Genomic DNA, 22,120 nt, shown 5'->3' on the forward strand with positions numbered 1-22,120 from the left:
TGTACTGTAAAGGTGATTGAACACTGGCACATATTGCCCAGAGAGGTTGTGGAGTCTCCATCCTTGGAGATATTAAATCCTAGCAGGCCACAGCCCTGGGCAACCTGCAGTAGCTTGTCCTGCGTTAGGCAGCGGGTCAGACTAGACACAGCGCCTGCCAGCCTCTGCTGTTCTGCTGCAAGCCAGTAAAAGCTGGACCAGCCTCCACGAGCAGCTTCCAACAGCGCCTCTGCTGGCAGCCGCTTCCATATTGGCCCCTTTCCTAGCTGGAGGTCATAGAATCATGGAATCAACTAGGTCGGAAAAAACCCATACAATGGACCTAACCCCTACCAGGGATACCATCTGTTTATCTACTATTCACGTTCCCACCTACGGTGTTGAAGAACTGCTTGGTTTTTAGCATTTGGTTTTCTAGCAGCATCTAGCTTTAGCAGTTGCTCAAATGGTGATCACAGCCAAGCACTTTGCAGTAAATGCTGCTTAAAGCATTGGCAATTGGGGCCACATAAAAAAAAAAATAAAAATTAAAAAGAGAGAGAGAGGGAGATAGGCTGGCTTTGATAGTCTTTGTTCCTTTTCTTTCTTTCCATTCACTCCACACATCAGAATACTTCTTCCAACCTATCTTTGTGCCAGATCTCACTCTGAATACAGGTAACATTTAATTATTATGTCCATCTTCTCTCCCACCTCCCATTCTCTTGTGCTCATATTTCCTCCTATATCTAGTCTCACTAGTCTCTAAAATTCTATGGGCTAAATCACTCTTTACACATAAGAAACTTAAAGAGAAAAACTGGGCTCTGTACAAGAAAGACTCATGAAGCAAATGCAGATGGAAACTCAACACAGGGTTAGTGTCTGCAGTTTAGACCTTTTTGACTGACTCGTCTGTACTGACACTACCTTGATCTAGGAGCTGTGCTATTCCTGTGAGCCTTGGCCCATATCAAGGTAGAGCTGCAGCAACTATAATTTTCCACTCTCCCCAATTCCACTGTGTCCATTATTAGTCTCATTTCTCTTCATTATTTTTCCTTTTTGTCTCTAAGCGGTCCTCTACTCAGCATCTTCCTAGTTCTCCAGTTCCTCTCACTTCGCACATGCCACATACATGTGCACTCCTTCATCCAATCTTGTATACTTCTATTTTTTGGGGCAAGTGGAGAAAAGGAAAGCTAGAAATGCTTAAATGTACGTTCTCATAGGGTGACATGGCCCCAGAACAATGCTTTAATGTGCATTTCTTTTCTTTATTAGAACACAAGAGAATGGTGACATAAATATTTTAAGATCTTTGGAAAATCCTTTACACAAAATTACTTTCACGGATCAGTTCACAAGAACTCTCATTCTTGAAGAACTTACAGAAATTCACTTCATAGTAAGGTACTTAGAAGCATTAACAACTCTATTTTCCAAATCTTCATGTGGTAAGTAAATATTACTGCCCCTATTATACAAGTAATACACTTGAGACTGACAACGGGTATGATCTGCCCATGACTGCAGGGACCGGAATGCCATTGTCAAACAATAAAAATAGCTTCTTGAGTGTGGTTCAGATGAGCAGTATCATTATTGCCTTTACATGTCTATTCACTAAAAATACTGTGGATTGGAGCATGTTCATTTTTTTCCACATTTTACCTTACAACACTGACTCACATGAATTAAACCCTCTTTTGTATTTTGCTCATTGACTAAATAATGAAACGTTCTGAAGACATTAAAGGATTGACGCCTACAGAATTGGCATTTGGGTAGGTACAACACAGCACAAAATCACTTCTATAGGTACAAATGGAAACTCAAAAAGTTCACGATTTCAGTGACTTGACGAAGGTCAAGTAGTAAGCATGTTCCCAAGCTACAAACTGATCTTGTTAATTATCTGGAAAACAAGGTAAAATTGTCCAGGAGGCCTTTGCTGCAAGCTTATTGCAGACAAATTTGAAAATTAGATCATACTTGTCAAACTGCAGTTCTTTGCTGAAGATGCAAAGTTTTTATTTTGTACTTTGTTTAGAATGAAAAGGAGTAAAAGCTTTTCTATTCTAAGCTCTTCTATGCTAACTGCATTTTATTCTTCTCCTAGTCTATAAGCAACCCAATTGCTAAAGCAAGACATGACATAACACATGAGTTATTAATAAACAGAACAGCTCTCAAACCATTTCCTTAGAGTCATCTAAACTCTCCAAAATCTGGACTCTTCAATCACCAATGTGAATGAAGTAGGGTTTGTTTAGAAGTCCCTTGCAATCACCCTCTCTCCCACAACAACATGGAGTCAAGTAAAATGTGTTAAAGCAGAGAATACAACGACCATTTTCTATAAGCTTACAGACAAGCAAGACAGAAAAGATTTTTCCTGCTGGCCTTAAAGTTACATCCAAAAGAGTATGCAAAAGCCTCAATAAATGGTCACATTCAGGTAGAATGGTAAAGCACTCCACTCTTAGCTGGACATCACTGTATTTAAAGTCATATAAATATGACTGCTTGGGTAAATGAGAGTTAAAGTCATCACAGATGCGTTGTATCAGGATGACAGTATTCTTTCATAAGGCTTTTATCATGCAGTTGTACAGTATTTCATGCCCAAACTAAAACACATTAAGACAACTGAGAAATATGCTGCAACTGAAGACAAGTTCCAAGCTGCCCTTTCCTGTACTGTCTTTTGGACCAAAGCTCAAAATGTAACAAGAGTTTACAAGCAAAACCAATACAGTGAATGACATACAGAGAATAAAAAAAACTCCTCGACTATTAGTGTGCTCCTCTTGGGATAATCAGTGCTATTAATTAGAAAGATCCCAAAGAAGTTCATGGCCCAGCACAAAAGTTACAGAAATCATTTGAGAGAAAAAGCTATCAACAAGTAGGAGGAAACACCCTGTTTTGACTTTGGCAGGCCAAATCCAGGGATGCGTTCATAACATTTTTAATCAGCTTGGTGAAAGAACACAGCACCTGACTGGTAGTCCAAATTTGAAACTTACACTCAATAATGATGACAAGCAGCTAGCAGGTCTTGAAGGAAAGGTAGTATCTTGGGTGTCTGTTCGAAAAGGAACACTGTTTTCTTTCTTAAATCAAACCATAGGATCTCATTACCTGATCAGAGAAAGACAAATTTCTGTACCCTAAACTGCATAGACTTGAAAGACCAAGAAAGTGGTGAAGCGTTCATAGTCAGGACTTATGTTCAGATCTAGTAGGTAGTTCTGAGAGCAGTCAAGGAAGGAGAAGCATCTTTCAAAGCATGACACCAAAGCCCAGAGGCACAGGAAGATAGCTGACACTGCCTAAGTACTTCCCTTACCTTTGCTCTACTGTAAGCACTGCAAGCTCAAAGCACTGACAGAGATTTCACATAAACGTTCAAAAAACCCTTCTCACCCCAAAGGGATTAAGTACACATATGTTTCCCCCTACTTCTGTCAGATTCTATTTGTTAACTTCTTAAAAGACAGGACAGGCTGCTTTGGGGAGAAGTGGGTTCTCTGTCCTTTATGGTTTTGGTAAAACCTACAGAAACTTCATTTATCTCTAACATATGGCAGCTGTGATAAAACTCTTGTCCATAACCATCCACTTCAAGCTTTCCTAGCAAGCAGAGAGCACTAAGCATATTGCCTTGTTGCTGGAATGGGGACACCCTGTGCTAAAATTCACTACAATTCAAATCAGCAAAAATATTTTCATCCTTTTAACTGAATTACACTATTTCAAATTTTATCCACTAATTTATGTTCCATCAGTTTCCTCCATACTTACATTCATGCTTAGTGGAATGCTGCTATAGTAACATTTGTGACTTGCATATTGGGTTGGTGATGCTGCAACTATTTGTTTATTTACATTTATTTTTCAACATGCGAGGTAGAATAGAACAGGTCTAGAATTATTCTTCCACAAATCCTCACAAGCCTTCCCCTCTACTCCAGTTCCCTTGTTATTTTTTAGTTTCATAACCTGGTTGGATGGAGTCAGAAACACACACAAAATGGTAAGATCTGTCTTGGCAGCCTTCAGTGAATTCCCACCATAAGCACTTTCACAACCCCCAGGAAGCAAGCAAGCCAAGGTGTTTCGTAAGAGCAACCCACAAATCTTAATGAATACATTTAAGAGATTAACTTAAAAAAAGCTTTCACCATTTATGCTGCAGCATCTTGCAAGGGTCTAAAAACCTCATCTTCAGATTCAAGCAACCAAAAGCAGCTTTTCACACAAAGCTGTTATCAACAGACCCTGTATGAGAAAGTGTTTAACACGTACACAAGCAGAGAAATAGAACTTTTCGTCAGTTACTCTGACGACTTTTGCAATGGCGGTCTGGAAGTCTAGCACAACATGAAAGTTTATGCACAGCGTAGAAAGAACAGTATTGGGTTTTTTTACTAAACCTATTTTAAGTCTCTCCTAGCACAGATCACAGACCGGTTTTGTACTAATAGTGTTCCTGAAGTTAATCATCAGAACCTATTTCCCCTAGCTCTAGAAGACAGTGAAAAGAAGCAGAGCAAAAATTAAAACAATTGCTTTGTACAGTGCAACCCAACTTCAACCAGAATCCAGAACACTACAAAATGTTTTCTTTTTGTTACTGGTGGTGAAGGAGTGTTTTGCTTGTCCTCCTTACCTGCAAAAACACTCTATTACTACAATCTGGAAAGGTAACTGAGTGAAATTAACATCTCCCAAGGTGTTTCCTCATCTTTGATATACAAAACAAAGTGAGAAACCAAAAGATAGGGTTATTTTTATACAGTTCTTCAACAGATCTTGGTAAGAGACTGGTTGGTATTGCCAAAGTAGTTGAAGCTTCCAGAAGACCTGGCGCTCCCTGTCCCATAAACTGGACTCTTTTCCGTCCAGTACAGTAATGGAAAGAAGACAACAGGGGCATGTGAGCTCTGTTATACTCTCTGCGGCTCTTCAACATGTGCAGTGCCTTCAGGTACAGGCAGCTGTGATGCAGCATAGCTCGGACACAACCACCAATTCCACATCTCTTCTTGGGGATGCTACCACAATCAGTCCCACACTTAACCATGCTCAAGCTCTTCAAGCACAGAATGACTCAGTAAGGACACAGTCTAAGAAGGGGCAGATACTGCCCGTACAAAAGATGGGATAAAACATTTAAAACTATGAGGCATAAAACAGTGTCTTCTAGAAGCTGCAGATGCCTACTGTAAACCCAACTGGGGTGAAAATTTCATACCTTATATAAAGACATTTCCTACAGGACACATAGCGCTGATTGCCTATTTAAACATTTCTTTTTCTGATTTTCAGTGGAACATTTTTTCCACGTACAGATTTACAGGAAAAATACCATTAAGAGCCAGTTTGACTGCTCCAGTTACCAAGTCACTATTTTGGTTTTTTTCTAAACTGCTCGCTGAAGAAGGGTGGGGAGATATTTGATGACAGGGCATCTCAGGTGACTGTGCTGTGTTTTCACAAGGTAACAGAAAAGTGAAGCACAGCCTTTTGTGTATTTCTGCCTGATGTAACTCAGGAAGCTTCTTACGAATGCAAAATATTCATCAGTATTTTGGAGAAGATTTGAAAAGAAGATTGTTTTCATCTTGTTTTATAAATATTTTCAGTGGCAATCTGGATATTTTACTCCTTCCCACGTCCCTACTAAGACTGTTTATTAAACCAACTATGACACAATACCGGTATGCTAACTTAGGACTAATTTTGCTGTCAGTGAATTCAATGGCAAACAACTCATGGAGTTCATAGGTAGCTGGCTTGATCCTTTTATTCAGAATTTCCAAGATACACATTTTAAATGTATTGTACTGATCAATGCTGACTGAAAAAAAACTTCTCTTCACCTTATTTTCCTCATGTTCAAATACCCTAGGTTTTTTATTTTCATTTATGAATTCTCAACACGTACTTATGCTGCAGGATTTTCAGAGCAGGTAATATTTTATTATTAGTCTGGCTATTACATATTGATCTGGTGTTCTAATCACTGGTCTTTAAACACTGCTTTAATATAAATTCAGTAATACTGATGATGATAAATGGAGAGAGTGTTTATGGGACTTTGGACTATGGATAGATCCAGACTGTGAAGCTCAGGTGAGAATGCAAACTTTGGAAAAGTTTGAGGGTCACTTCAGGGAAAAGTGAAGGTCACTCCTTTCAAGAGTTATTTGTAGCTCATAGTGACATTTCATCATATCAAACATACCATGCTTGTGATTAGTTTTTGAAGGAGTGTACCTGAAATGTGAACTCATTTTACTGATCTTCGATCTTCCTAACCATCATAGGTCAAATGTAAAGAATTAAATAAATACCATATACAAGGTTGCTGCCTTTTCATAATTTCACATAGTCCTTGCTGCATGGATAATTCTGCAATAAAAAACTACTGAGGTCAAATTTACTGCTCAGGCAAAGGCGTCACTTTTGTGAAAAAAGTTATACCTGAAGATACTAAAATACAACCACTATGTAAGGAGCTTCCTGGAAGGTAACTCACATATTAACACACAAAATGCAACTTTGTGCGTTCTTCCTCAGGGTAGAGTATATTTCCTAGTTCCTTCAATAATGTGGTGTTGAAATATTTAATGAAATTTTTTTAAAACCTAACAAGCATTCAGCTTTAAAGAGCTAACATTAGACATTTCTCAACATTGATCTCATTTAGCTTCCACCTACTTCAGATCTCTAAATGAAATTCAGGAAACTTCTGACAGAAAATTTACACTGAACTGTTGTTCAGCAGCAGAAAGTTTTTTCTAGTCTTTGGCCAAAATTTTGCAGTTCTGTCCTGATGGCTCCATGTTGCTGTTCAGGATATTTCACTATGAAAGTCCTCTTCCAATGCCACCCCAAAGAGCAGAGACTATGTCATACCAGAAGGAGGTGGGAGGAAAGGTTACCATGCCAGAAAGCTAATCTGCTCCAACTACATTTCTGCTTTGCTCAAATCTCATTTGTTCCAGGATCTATTCTCTAAACAGAATACAGAAACACAAAATATGCAATAGACACTCTGAAAAGAGCACTTGTCAAGAGCATGTAAGGGTTACCAAAATGTTAATCCATGTGGTACTATATCATCAGGACAGCTGAGAGGAAGGACATGCCATTAACAGGAGCCTACCAAAAGCTTACTTACCACTCTCCCCACAGACATATCTTAAGAGCAAAAGCTTATCTCCTTGAGCACACAGCAAACAACCTTCTAGTCCTCCCAACAAGGCAGCAAGTGGGGAGGGGGATGTCTTTTTTTTTTTAAATACAATTTCACCCACATTGCCAGACACAGACTGATGATATCATTAAAATAAGATAGTAATGGAGTTGTTGCAGGTACCTCTGTGTTACATATATCTCCATCTGGCTGTAAAATAAATAAATGAATAAATGGAAGGGCTTAGATTTTTCTCCTTCCATAGGAACATGAGCACTTGCCACTCTCTCCAGCTGCTACTTCCCAAGGTACAAACAGAAGCTCATGAAAATGTATCTGTCAAAAGCACCAGTATGACAGAATCCACTGCAAATGCACTTTCTGCTCTTGCCATTGTTTCCCCTTGAATGTATCATCTTAATGTGACGTTGTAGTATGGTTTGAAGTACCTCTTCAGCACAGATTCTCATCAAACTATTGTAATCAAATTCATATCAGTATAGATTTCATTTCTTATCTTCCTACCTACCTGCACTGACTCAAGTAATATTTTGCTTCAGGAAGTGTCCCAGGGGGCTTTGCAGCAGAAGGGAGAGAAATGGGATTTGTCATAATAAAAAAAAACAAAGTAGAAGAGTTTGATCCAAAATTCTACACTCTGCCTACATCTGCCTCTGTCCATACTTACCTGATGAATAAACACTAAATATAATGGCACTTATCTAGTTATTTTGACTGCTCGCAGTGCAGAAACCTATAGTATCAGCCCATACAACCCATAACAATATTGGAAGGTATAAAAAGAACCCTGCTTACCTTTCATCCCAAACTTAGAGTGTCTTCCAAACTTCAGAATAATGAGCATTATTACTAAGCCTGTGCACACCAGCGCTGCAATTCCTACCACGACATACACCTAAAAAAAAGAGGGCACAAACAGATTTGGCTTGTTTTGTTTTCATGATCAAACTTCGAAGACATTCAGCATACATTCAGATTAACCCACTTAGGTAAAGAGATTTGTTTCAACTGGAAAACATTTGCATTCAGATCAAAAAGAATAGAAAATAGCCACTTGTTGAGGTTTCTTCTGTCCTGCAGAGAACACAGATTCAGACACCTCTGAGAACAACTTTTTCAACATCCTACACATTCAAGGCAGGTGGGAGGAAGTGCACATCACCCCTTTCCCTTCCAACAGACTGGCATGTAACAAAAGCACTTGGGGAAAAAATACATTTACTGTGAGGGTGGTTGAACACCAGCACAGCCCACACTAACTGTGGAGTCTCTATCCCTGGACGTATCAAAGCCATAGTGGACACACCCCTGAGCAACTATGCTGGCCTGTTTTAAGCAGAGGGGACTGGACCAGAGGATTTCCAGAGGTCACTTCCAACCTCACACACACAATGATTCTATTATCCAATGAGACAAGACTGACTGGGATCCTCCCAGATTTTATCAGAGTGTTGCAGCTCACAGTCTGCTCTCTGGTTCACAAATGCACACATGCTCCACTGCCTGCTGCTTTACAGAGTCACTGATGCAGGAAGGCTGCAGTAGCAAACAGGCTGGCCACCCATTACTGGTTTCCAACAGTTCAGTACTGGAGAGCATAAGAGGCAAGGACACAAAGAAGAGGCCCACCGATTCATCTACCTACACCAAAATCTACTACAGATTATTAGATAAAAAACCTACACGTAATCATGTTTTTAAAACATACAATTAGAATTTGAAAGTTCATTGCAGCACATCCTCTCTATAAGGAGGAGCTAACTTCAGCACTGGAATTCAAGCAGTGATCTTAAAATCTACTCTGGATGTCCTCATTTTGTAAATAAAAAGTTGCTCTTCTTGGATAATATTAGGAGAAAAGTCTTAGGCTAAAAAATTACAGTTATTTTGAAAAGCAGGACACAAAATAACTAGCAATTTTACTTGTACTGAAAAGTGATTCACTCTTCCAAAAAACAGGGGGAGGACAAGAGCTGGAGCTCTTTTTTCCCTTTTTTTCCTGAGTTTGGATCACAGCACAGTAATAGCTCCAGTGTTCTGGTAGCTCAGGGTCCTATTACAATCTCTGCAGTTTTGTTAATTGTATAGCCAGAAAGTCCACCAAGATTACAGATCAGGAAACAATGTATATACTTACAGTGATGCTATCTTCATTGTCTTTGTTGGAAACATCCGTAGAAGTTATTTGATTACTGTTATTTGTGGTGTCTCCAAGATCATTAGGCGTGGTTTCATACTCTTAGGAAAGGAAAAAAGGTTGCTTTTATAATTTTGTAACCTTAGAGGGGAAAGGATAGTCTTTACTATTTCTGCTCACTAAGACTACTAACAACTCTCAGGGCTCTAAGCTCTTTGCAAACAATACATAATTGCTAATGTAGCTGGAACATTTGGGGGAATCCCTGTGGCAGATAATCAAACAAATGTGTTGTGACTGACAGACTTGAAAAGAGAAAGCATCTATGCCACAATTTGTGTCTCTACTAGAAAAAACAAGAGTTAAATAAGAACTCCATCCATTTTTATGGATGCTATTTTTATGCACTTCTGACTTCACATTAAAAATGAAAGACTGCCCTCTACACTGAACTTCTCCAGCCTTGTATTCAGCCAAATATAGGACAGTCTTAGCAATTAGCTTGGGCGCTTTTGTTTAGGTGAGAAGAACTTGGCAGATGTGTTTGTAGCTACTTTTATTACTATCAAATGTGAAATAGCTGGTTTTCTTCACTTAAAAATAATAAAAATATACTGTTGTGTGCACAGAGGCTACAGTTGAGCATCATAAACTGCCATACAAGTAAACATTTAAAAAATTAAGTGAGATGGTATGAAGAAATTTGATTAATATGATTCATCAAAATAATTCCACTGATAGATCTGCAGGGGTGAATCCAGAACTATTCTATAAAAAGAATGAACATGGCTTAATTATTTATCATTATTTAAAAATGAAAGACATATATCTACAGTCCAGGATTTACTGTCAAAATTATTCGTATGAGAAGAAAAAAAAATTAAATAGTACACTATGAACTTAAAGAAACATGCATTAAAATGAAATTAAAAATTCATATATTTTATGATTACATCTAGAAATACACATAATGTTCCAGTTTTATGACTGTAATGTGTGCAGGTGAAAGTAACAAACAGGGGCAATAACTGCATCTATGGCAAAATGCACCTCCAGCACTGTAATTTAAATTTGCAATTAACTGCATATGTCTTTACACATTTAAATTAAAATCAGTGCCATAAGCCTACTGTTTAAATTTTAACTAGGAATCTAAAAAGGCAGAGTGCAAAGGCATAGCTCTCACTACCTACAGAGGCAGGAACTATTCCGACCACAGAGCTGCTGAAGAGCAAGGGCAGGGAGGGCCCGCACCTCAGAGGGTTTTCTTCTTTAGCTCCCAAGGCCAGTTTGGAGAGCTCAGCTGGCAATGCTAGCAGTAAGTTGCACTGGGCTTTTGATCTTCATGCATGCATGAACACATTTGCTTTCTGCAAAGCACTTGGCAGACTGCAGATTTTTTGGTATATGAAGAAGCTACGCAGCTACCTTTGGCACCAGTGCTACAGTCAGTACAGTCAGGTAGTCTATTTTGGTTCTACACCATGCATGCTGAAGGACAGGACTCTTTCAAGCCAAAATACATATTAAGTATACAAAGGTTTCGTGAGAAAGCAAATTAAATTTTCTGGTCTTTTACCATTTCAATTCTTTGTCTCAGCACTGCATCTCAGTGCCTAGATCATCCTGTGCAGAGAAGTTCTAACAGTAGCAAGAGGCAAATGTACAGCACTCCTTAGTCTGGGCAGCACACACCTGGCCTGAATGGCTCACCTGCATAAGCAGCCTGGACATTTGGACAAGGTGCTGTGCAGACCATCCACCACCATGACTGCAGGCTGTGCCACAGCAAAGGATGAGACTTTTGCTTCATTCATTCTCAGGGAGAGCCTACTTTATAACAAGTACCTCAGCCTACATTATTTGGCTTCCTTTACAATTAGCTGGGACAATCCTCACAAACACAGTTTTGACCAGTTCTATATTAATCATAGCTTTAAAAGACCAATATAGAAAACAAGTATTTAGAGCCTTTACTGCTCTGGCTCTGTAATACAAACTTTGAAGAGGGAAATTTTTTGCTCTTAATTTTACCTGTAAATATAGTGGTGGGCAAAAGCTGATGCTATTTGCAGTTCTGTTTATGCTGTACATAGGTACTGTATGAAGGTACTGGAAGTCACACCTGGTGGACTAATGAGAACTAAGCAGAGTGGTTCATGTCTGCTCTGTGAAACCTCTGAATGCACTTTTATATCAAAATGGGCAAGAGCTAATGTAGGCCACACTGGTACACTGGTGCGTTGCCATTCCCCTTTGTATAACTGTGAAGTGCTCGCATTTGAACTAGTGCCAAATCTTCAAAGCCTCTTGAAATGGGTAAGCCAGGCAAGGAAAACGTATGCAACAGCTATCCAGTCAAAACCAGCGATTCTGGGTTAAACAAATGCCTGTTCATTTCACTATGAAATCCTGACATAGACACCAAGCACTCTGATACAGACAGTCACGCCTCTTGACTCACGCTATGTGGGACTAGTATCGCTTCAGGGCCAGGTTCTCTGGTGCTGCATACCCAGCCACCTGTGGCTACACTGACCACGGGGAACTGCAGCTGAGGCTGGGCAGTATTTGGCAGCCATTTCACAAACAAGGCACAGGGTGGCTGGGATACAGAGAACAGCAGAGCCACAGCAGCACTGGGGGGTCACTCTGCACGGTCCTCTGTGGGGCTGGCTGATATGGGGCATGTGGTCTCTCTCATGTTCACTATCACATAGAAGAAGCAGCATGGCACAGAGATGTGAATGCAGAGATAAAGAAGCTGGCTTTGCACCTGGTTTCCTGATGAGCCCCAGGTGAGTCACTTTATCTCTCTGTTACTTCCCAGATGGGGCCAAGACAACCTTCCCTCTCTGCTTGTTCCAAGAGGTGCCACAGAGGTGAGCTGGAGGGCAATGCCTCGTGCAGCCAGGACTCCCACCTCACGCAGAGTGCAGGACTCTGATGATCAATTCCCAAGGGACAGGCTTAACCCAGCTAAGAAGGACAGCGCTCCACACAAAGGAGTGCTCACGCCCAGGGTCCCCTGCCCTCCGCCGCCTCTGTCTCCATCTCCTCACAGCCTGGCCCTGCCCAGCTGTGCCCAGTGAAATGTCCCGCTGCGGGCCCATGGCCTGGCCTTCAAACCAGGGCAGTGCCCAGCGCTGGGGCCGGAGCCGCCCTGCTGTCCCCTTGCTACCCCGCTCCTGGCTCGGGTGGTGGGGCAGCCCCGGCTGCCAGGCCCTGCCATGAGGGACCCCGCTGCAGACGCCCCAGCCCTGCAGCACCACAGCACTTGCAGGGAAGAATCTTGCAGGTCTCATTAACTTTAATAGTAGCCAACAGACTGACAGACACACAGCTAGTCCCAGTGCCTTGTAGGATCAAGCTCTCTGCTGCTGCCTTCACCCTTTACACTAGACACATTCACAACATAATTAGCAGAGGGCTCTGAAAATGCATTTTAAAAGGAAGACTGCAGGAGGGGTGGGGCGTGTCTGCGCTTTAAATCCTCCTTCCTGCATAATCCAAGCTGTGGGTAAACACGTTAGCACAGAGCGGTCTGAAAACCACTCAGTCTCTGGAAGGGGAGCACATTCCAAGGGTCCCGCTGACAGCCATACAGGCAGTGGTTCTCCAAAGGAAGTGCAGCAGTTCCTACACTTTTCAGCCAGCCTCATTCATTCACCTCACTAACTGGACTTTTGAATTTGGAGTAATCAGGGAAACACTCTGGACTATGAAGTGTTTCTCAAAGCAAGCACTGAGTCACTGAAACAAAGATCAAAGACGGCAGTTTCAAACAGCAGAAAGAAAAGCCAAGAATAAAAAGGAAGGCTGCTTTCATCAGGACTAGGTCTTGCAGGCTGTGATCTGGTAGCACAACTCAAAGTGCACATCTTAGCAGAAACCTACCCAAGCCAATTGAAGCACAGCACTCACATGGTTAAAGCCATACCCAGGAATCAGGACCTTGATAACCAGCTCAGAATCAGAATCTTCCTGCACAGAGCTTATATAATAAACACATGTAAGAAATTGTGTAAACCATTACCACCTTCCTACCTCCACTCCCCCCAAAAGAAAAGAATTTGGAGAAAGAGGGAGGGGAAGCTACCCTTTAGTATTTCTAAGCACTTAAAGCCAAACTGATGCTTCAATTGTGCATTTGCTAAAGTTTAATGACTTGGAATGGAATCAAAGCAATAACATTTAGATCAGCTTAAGGAAACTTGAGTCATGGGCCATTTCATCCACATAAAAAGTACACCAAACAGAATCCAGCTTCTACTGGAAGTTAAAGGGTGTTTTGGGGTATGTTGGTTAGGACAGATTTTCCTACTCACCAGAAATATACCAGAAGTATTATGCTTTTCAATGTGCAGACTCTATTCATAGTGCACACTGGCTTTCACTAGGTACAGACCAAAACACTTCGCCTAACTAAAAAACTAATGTGAACAGTGTGTCATCAAATCTTCTGGCACACACTCAGATATCACTGAGTTGATGGTCTGCTTATGCAAGAGAGATTAAGGGAAGGTACAAATGAGTGGACGGAGCAAAATAAATTGCCTACAGAAAAACTTACTTGTGCCAACCTCATTTTTAAGCGGGATTTAGGAGCACATTTCTAGAGGCAAAACAAGTATGGAATCACCCCTGAAAAAATTAAATTATATAAGGAGAAATCACCAACTCTCTTTCCTTCAAGAAATGTCTCCAAAGAGTTCACGAAATCTCATGCCTGTGAGCTACATCAGACAGCTGTCATCCTACAGGACCAACTGCACCCATTAGTAGCAGTGGATTTATGCTTCTCCTGATGTGAATCAAAAGCAGCAGAGTAAGTAAAATGTCATATTGCACTCACGTATCTTAAATAATACAAGGCAGGAGAAGAATCAAAAATACAAAGTACCCTTCAGAACCGTGTTTTAATATGTGCTATTTCAATTTAATTGAGCCTGACATTCAATCTTTTAATGGTTTCAGTTCCTTCACTTCTATCATTAAAGAAAAGAAAAAGAAAAGCAAATATATACCATAAACGTCTGGATCCACAATTGGGCCACTACCTGTACATGGAGAAAAGAAAAGAAAAAAAAAGAAAAGAAAGAAAGAAAAAGCTTTGTAAATAGATTGCAAATGCTGGAAGAGTAAGAATTTCTTCAGGAACTGTTTGAAGAGTTGACATGTTATTTGCAATAGCAGTGATACCTACACAAATGCAAAGCAACATCAATATATCGCATTACCTGTTTACCAAATTACATTTACAGCAATGTTAGAGCTATCACAAAGGTTGTCATTTTGCTCCATGTAAAACAGCTACTGCACAGGGCACTAGCTCTGGCAAAGGCAGGCATATTTCTCAACTGGGCAAAATTTTGCTTTCCACTATTAACATATACATGGAGTAAGCGCAACAATTACTATTAAATAACTGTTGAAAAATCGATGGTAAAATTCTTCCTGACAGTAGGTGGAAGCAGACTTCAGTAAGCATTAACAATCACTGACTTTTTTTCTGGTCAAAAAATTTTGCTATTAAGTCAGTGTGAGCGCAAACCGGTTTAACTGTGAGCTGGCAAGTTAAGAGCTAGAGGTAGCAATGACCTAAGCAGCACAATTTCATTCGCTTTGTAAAAGGATGTTTCTAAAAGCCAGCTGCACAGCTGATGCACAGACAGAACTCTTACCAGAAGACTCAGATGTCTCAGAAGCCAGCCTTTACATGAGCAAATGGATACGCATCTAGTCAACACTTTTCTAAATTTTACTAGTTCCAGTTTGCAGCTTTTTCTAATTACTGCACATATGTAAGGCTGAGCACATACGTGAGTATAATGCACAGAACGCCCACTAAAATTAGTGCATTATTACACTATTCGAACTTTGAAAGATGCTTGCGTTGTATTTCAGCATACCCGTTCATTGTGGTCTATAATGTTTTATAGCACAGCTTACATGGTAGGCTCCTAATCAACTCTTTCATATTGTCACTCTTTCTTTTTGTTGGTTTGGAAATAAAATTAACAGATAGCTAAAATCTCTAAAGATTAATCAAACTTCAGAATGCATAATTCTGTTTATAGTACTATACAGTAAATCCGTAGCAATAAATCCAGGCATTACACTGGCATGAAGCCACTATGAAGTATGACCAGAACACCATTATTTCTGCTTGTGTTAACAGTGTGAGAATCTGTACTTAAAACACCAGAGCTGCAACCTATTTGCAGAATGGCAGCAGATAATTAGGTTTATTTTAAAATGCATTTGAAGATATTCTATTACCCAGAGACACAGGTTAATAGACCCCATGAGAACTGCCGTGTAAATCTGCAGAAATAAGTGAAGAAAGCTTGTACTAGCTGTCCTCAAGCAACATCTGACCATGGTTTTCTGTCCATAAAAGTTCATGGATTCAGTTTTTCCAGTATAAAACATCCATTTGCTGAAAGACAATATTTCTAATTTACCTTCCGTAATCTGAAGGGGAAAAAAGAACAACAAAAATATTCCCAGGCATCTACTCCTGAGTTAAATGGCAACTTTTTTGTTACTGTCCAGTGTAATAGCAATAAAGTAATCAGATTAGTTTAACCCCCTAACTCCTGCCAGGGATATAAACTGGAAAGTCATAGACTCCATTCAAATATCTTTTATATAACTAACTACTCCACTTCAAATACATTTGCAAAAAACAAGATGCTGGAAAATCACCAAATTTCTCTTCAGTGTTCCATTCATAAAAATGTATCTACTCAAATTAACAAAACATCTGTTGAAGCTCTAACATTAAAATTCACCATAGTCACTGTGCACATTTACACACAATTATTGTCAAGGCAAACACAGAACAGCATTGTTATTTTGGTCTCTGGTAGAACAGGCTGCTGCATAAATAAACTATGAAGAGACTTACCCTATTCACTCATCTTTATAAGCTATATCAACTACATTTGGTTTGCTTGCTTCTTTCCACATAATGTTAATATTTTCAAAATAAAGCAGCAGCAGAAGACTCAATCCAAAAACATACTACTGCGGAACAGCCCCGTGTTGTTATGCTGCACAAGCAAGATGCTACTTCTAAGGCATATTTAAGATATTCTTTTACTTTGACAAGACATATGTGACTTGGATTCCTTCAGCTGAATTTTAGAGTACAGAGCTGGAAGATTAATAAGCTTAATTAAAAATACTTAGTATTGGTAAAAACCTCTCCCACATTTCTTAGTTGTTTTGGATCAACTATGAGAACAGCCTCCAGAATAAAACACGAACATTTCTTGCTTACTGTTTGCCACAGTGTAATCAAAAATAATCAAGTCATCCTCAGCAAGAACTTTACAGGAATACAAGAAGTTTAGCAGACTAAAGCTAGTTAAAAATCTAGCTAATGGAATATGAAATTTATTCTTCCAGGCCTTCATATCTAAATCAAAGTCTTAATTTACAACATTAATTGTGTTATCGTTAACTCAGTCCAAATTTCACTGTGGTACATGGTTTCTTCTCATTTATGCCTGCATCCTTTGGACCAGTGAAAAATGTTCTGCACATAGCATGCTGGAAGTTGAGAGCATCTTAGCACAAACCATGTCATCATGTTTCATGCAATTTTGAAAGTGGAGTATTACACTGTTGATGACAGAACATGCTTCAGACTTACTTGTATTTAATTTAGATAGACATATGGATTATAGGTGAGGTGTTTGGGTTTTTTTTGTTCCTTTTGTTTTTACCTTCAAGCATTTGCCCGTAAGTGATGCAATAACCAGAGAATCAGTTTAAAGCTCAGTGAGTATACCCCACCCCATGAAACATCAGGGCTGGTATTTAATTCAGTCAGGAAGGCATGGAAATGAGCATAATACCAGGGTGTGGGCCTTAATCTTTATGCTTCATTGTACAATATGTGGGCCAAAAGAAGAAACTACACAGTAACGACAGCACTGAAAAAGCCTTTCAAGGGTTTTGAAAAAGCCTGACTGTGCTTTAAATAGTAATAGTTTAAAACAAAAACTGTAATACAATGCACAGAGGATTCTGGTTTCTTAACATTTGCTTTTATGCCAGCTTCAGTGGAGGAGACAACAAAGTTGTGATGTTTTCTAAATTTCAGTGCCATGATTCTCATAGGAAAAAAAATAAAAACAATATTGAGGAGGCTAAGTAGATAACCAATTTCCCCTGCTAATTTTTAAGACTGGTTCAGTGTCATCCACTAGGCATGAACTGATTTCTAGTGCAGTTACATCCTGCCTATACGTAGTCCAGTTTCATCTATAGTATTTTTGTGAGAGATTATCTTATCAGATTTACATTCCTTATGACTGTAAATCAGATGGAACAAATAAATGAATAATGCTGTCTTTCTAATTTGGAGGATACTTACAGTTCTATTTATTGATTTAAAAGGCCATAACTGGCAAATCTTCAGTGTATAAGGGAGAAGAGATTTGGATCAAACCCAAAAAATTATAAATTCACCTGAATGTATTACAGGAACTGTTATTCTGTTAAGAAAATGAACCCAGGTTCATGTTAAATAATCAGTGTGTAAGAGAACTTCCACTGTACACAGAACATGTATGAGGTGAAATGTTTTACAGAACCGTTATAAGGCAGTATTAGAGGATGCCAGTAGATGAAACCATGGCATGTTTCTGTAATGAGTCTATTTAAGGAAGAACTCCAGAGAAAACAGAGGAGAGGAGCACTAAGGGCAGCAGCAGTAAATAACGCCTGGTTATACAAGCTCTTCACCTTCTCCTTCGTAAGATGAAAAAGCAAAAGACCTGCCATCTCTCTCTCTACAGCAGACTGAGCTGATAGGAAAAAATGTTAAACTCAGACCGTATTTTTACCGTCTGTAGCCTGAAATGTGTGAGAGAGAATTTAAATATTCACTTTTTTTTTCCTTCTAGATAACATTAACACTGCACATTGCTGTTTCAAAAAAGAAGGTGGCTATTTATATCTCATGGCTAAAAAGCCAAAGGTACACAGATGCTCATATTTTCAGATATGACTGTGCAATTATTTCCACAGAAACATGCCTTTATTTCCACTCCAGCTGTGCAAGGTCCACTCAGAGTTTTTTTCCACATAAGCAATATGCTTACACGTATGTCTTCTTATTCTTACAGTCACTTCACATATGGTTTTAAAGATGTGGGAAAAGATCAAACCACAGTGAACATCAATCACAGCAGTCCCTGCAGTTCAATGAGTTAATCCACCTTGAGCCTGCTCACAGAGAATTTAGGAGGCATGAGGCAGAGCTTCTTGAGCAACTGAAGATGCATATATATAACAGGAACCATCTTGAACCTAAATATTCCAAGGCATGTGGGTGCTCGACTTTCATTGAAATGAATGGGAATTGACATTGCAATGCCTGTGAGGACCTGAGACCTTGTCCGTCCTGCCTCTGCGCCACTTGTTTTCCCCCCAGCTCCCTCTGGTGTCCTAAACAACATACTATCATGAACACACTGGACTGCACTATTGATTTTGCAACAAGGCACTAGATGGGCATCCCCCATGTCCTTGGATACACTGCCTACTTCCATTAGTAGGCAGTGCAGACAACTTAGAGTGCTTTCCATGATCAGAACTGAGGACTGAGAAAACACTTCAGAAAAAGCAACCTTTTCCTAGCCATAGCTAGCACTGAGGATGGTTGCTCAAAGGAAAGATTTACAGAGCATTAGCATGGCCTCCCTTGAGAAGCAATAAACAAGAAGAAAATGCTCAAGGAAAACATTATTTTACAGCTAATCTTTAAGACAGTCATTCAGAGAGGAGCAAAAAAAACCAAACCAAACGTATAAAAAACTTCCTCCAAAATAGGTAAACTGGCCAGAAGCACTGTGTCCACAGTCTCATCGATCTGCAGCTGCTAACATGGAAAAAAAATTATACTCACCGTCTCCAGGCACTGACATGAAATGAGCATCAACCCGTTTTTCATCCTCTCCATACTCATTCTTTGCCAGTAAGGTATAAGCACCATTATTCAGGTGGGTAGGATTGTCCAGCTGAAGGCAGCCATGGTATTCACTTTGATTGATAACGTGGATTTTAGTACAGATGTATTCAGACTCATTCAGTATAGCCCCTTCATAGAACCACTGCAGTGTGGGCTTAGGGTTCCCTTTCACAGTGAATGGAATACACCAGTGGTGATCCGGGGTTGGAGATTCAATAAATGTGATATTTGGTGCAACTGTATTGGAAAAAAGAGTGAGGAACATCAGAATATTCTGAAAAGCTGGCCAAAAGCAGGTAGTACTGGAAATATATTCAGCTAGGAACCCAAACTTTCAGATTATTGTCCTCACAAGATCAAAGCCAGAACAGATGACTTAATTCTCTGGATTCTTCTCTCAGGGAAAGACGATTTTCTACTATGCATTTTCTCATTCTTTGTTCAAACCTGTTAAATGCCTCAAGTTTACAGACTTGTTCTGTTTCCCTCAGGAGATTATTCCAACACCTTGCCCATTATTTCACTATTGGGAAATTTTCCTTGATATTTATTCTTAACTGCATCCAATTTCATCTAGTTATACTCCCTTTTATTACTCATAACAGTGCCAAGCTCAGAATCTCATTTACACTGTTCAAACATTTCTAGCTTATGTTTCTTCCCATAGCTATTACATATCCAATTTCAACCTACAAACCTACATCCACAGTGATTTTTCTAGTTTACTCTGTCATGAGCACATGCTGAACAAAGTTTGCCATCTACAAAGCGTTCCATTCCCATCTTCAATTAAACAAAGGGTTGCAACTTGTGAAAACATGCTGTCTAGTTCACATAAAATGAATTCAGGCTGGAGCTTAGATCTAAGAAGCCAGAGCCTCTACACTCCATGTCCCTTCCCCCTTCCTTGGCCCTGACAAATAAGTATATTATTCAAAGCTATGACAAATAAATTTACATCTGGCAGTACAAATGTTGTTGTGAGTGTGCTATTTTTTGAACAAAGCAGTCGTTGTTTTAGATAATAAGAACTTAAACATTTGTAGTGTCATAATTAATTCTATAAGCCTTTTCATGCATTCACACTTCTTAATTCCTAAAAGAGTGTTTATGTACATGCACACCATTACAAGCCTTCTCACACTGACAGTGCCATTGAGTATTTTGCACTACAGACCTTTACTTACAGATCATTCTAACTGGAAGATAAAACATTTAGAAATAGATTTTTTTTCTGAACGCAGGGCTGAAAACTTAAAATATAACATCTGCTGGTTGGGCTACTCCCAGCATTAACTGCACTAGGTAGTTTACATGCCTTAAGAGTTTTTGTTTCAATAACCTGCATGCCCAAAAAATATTTATACCCAAAACAGTTGCTGTCAATGTAGTCTGGCCTCAGGAGCTGTATGGAGGCCTGTGTACGTACAGAATACCGTGAGCTCAGCAGAGGCTTGGTCCTCTCCCACAATGTTCTCTGCTACACAGGAAATCCACAGTCCGCTGTCCATGGATGAAACATTCTTTATGGTTAGCGATGCAGGGTTCTTACTTGTGTCACTCTACAAGCAATCAGAAAAACATGTGTCAACTGCAGCATAAAGAACGAGGGAGAGGGAGGAAATCACTGGCCACACCTGAATGACATTTTTCATTTCCCATTCCTTTTAGCTCTATCAGTCCACAATTAATCAAAGGCTTACCTCAGTGTCTTATGCAGACACAAAACACCTACAGAACCAAATGTAACGTCATTGGCAGTGGAATCAAAGATCCAGAAGTCCTGCTACAAACTCTGCACTTTTAACCATTTTTCTGTCCTGTCATTTTCAGTTTCTGCCCTTCTTAATACTTCTCTGATTCTGCACAAGTATTTTTTTCTCTACCCATACCCTTGCTTATCCCTCTTTTCCACTTCATGACTGACTTCTATGGTCTATCTGCTCTGCCTTGAATTTTTTTCCCCTCCTATATTCTGTTCAATCCTTGCTTTACCTTTTGAGTCTTTCCTTTAATGCTTGATGTCTCTTTCACTGCTGCCTTCTGATGTCTATTGTACCTTGACAACAATGTGTCTTCTCTGCCTTCTTTAGCCAAATTTTTCTTGAAAGCTGCTGCTTCTTATGAAATCTTCCATGATAAATTACATACCTTCCACTACCTAAGCTACTGCCCAAGTATTGTTGTATGTGTTTAAGCACAGGTTACTTAAGGTAAGAATTATGATTCTTAGAAATCTTGATTCTTATGATTCTTAGAAAGCTCAGTCCCATTTACAGTCTTAAATGCCATACTGAATATGCAGCTATGCAACAGTGAATAAAGCTGAACTAAAAAAAAAGAAAAAGAAAAAAAAGAAAAAAGATAGCAAAGCTGATATTTTTAAAATCAGGCCCTTCATATGAACAATAATTGCTATTTTATACTTGAATTTTTCATGAGATACAAAACTGTTTTCTTAAATATGAAAGAAAAAATGCATTCAAAAAAAATAATAATTAGGGTAATTTTTTCAAAACTACTTCTGAGTAGTTTTCTTACTGTACACATACACTTCAGTGCTGCACAGAACACAAACAGCACACTGCATCTGTAAAACCACAGAGGTTTCAGCAGCAGTCAGTGGGAACACTCCTGCATACAGTACTGTGCGATCACAATTTTGAACCTCAAGATAACAGCTTAACTCCATGTAAGTTAAACTTCCCTTTGATTTCAGTGTATACTAGGGGAGGTGAGTGGAAAATCAAATACCCCATTACATATTTCTCTTAGTGTAACACAA

General features: G+C 39.4%; 1 protein-coding gene across 1 annotated transcript in view; it reads right to left on the bottom strand.

Annotated features, from left to right (window-relative positions):
• The window catches only part of LOC104407057 (BDNF/NT-3 growth factors receptor-like), a 74,275-nt gene that overhangs the window by 24,773 nt on the left and 27,382 nt on the right, over nt 1-22,120 (bottom strand). The window contains exons 6-10 of the mRNA XM_010016235.1: nt 20,765-20,897; nt 19,273-19,572; nt 14,375-14,407; nt 9,348-9,448; nt 8,006-8,105 (exon numbers count right to left, since the gene is read on the bottom strand). Of these exons, the coding sequence (XP_010014537.1) occupies nt 8,006-8,105; nt 9,348-9,448; nt 14,375-14,407; nt 19,273-19,572; nt 20,765-20,897 (667 nt within the window). The remainder of the gene's footprint in view (nt 1-8,005; nt 8,106-9,347; nt 9,449-14,374; nt 14,408-19,272; nt 19,573-20,764; nt 20,898-22,120) is intronic.

Source organism: Nestor notabilis, unplaced genomic scaffold (assembly GCF_000696875.1).
Source record: "Nestor notabilis isolate BGI_N333 unplaced genomic scaffold, ASM69687v1 scaffold3146, whole genome shotgun sequence".
NCBI classification, from domain to species: Eukaryota; Metazoa; Chordata; class Aves; order Psittaciformes; family Psittacidae; genus Nestor; species Nestor notabilis.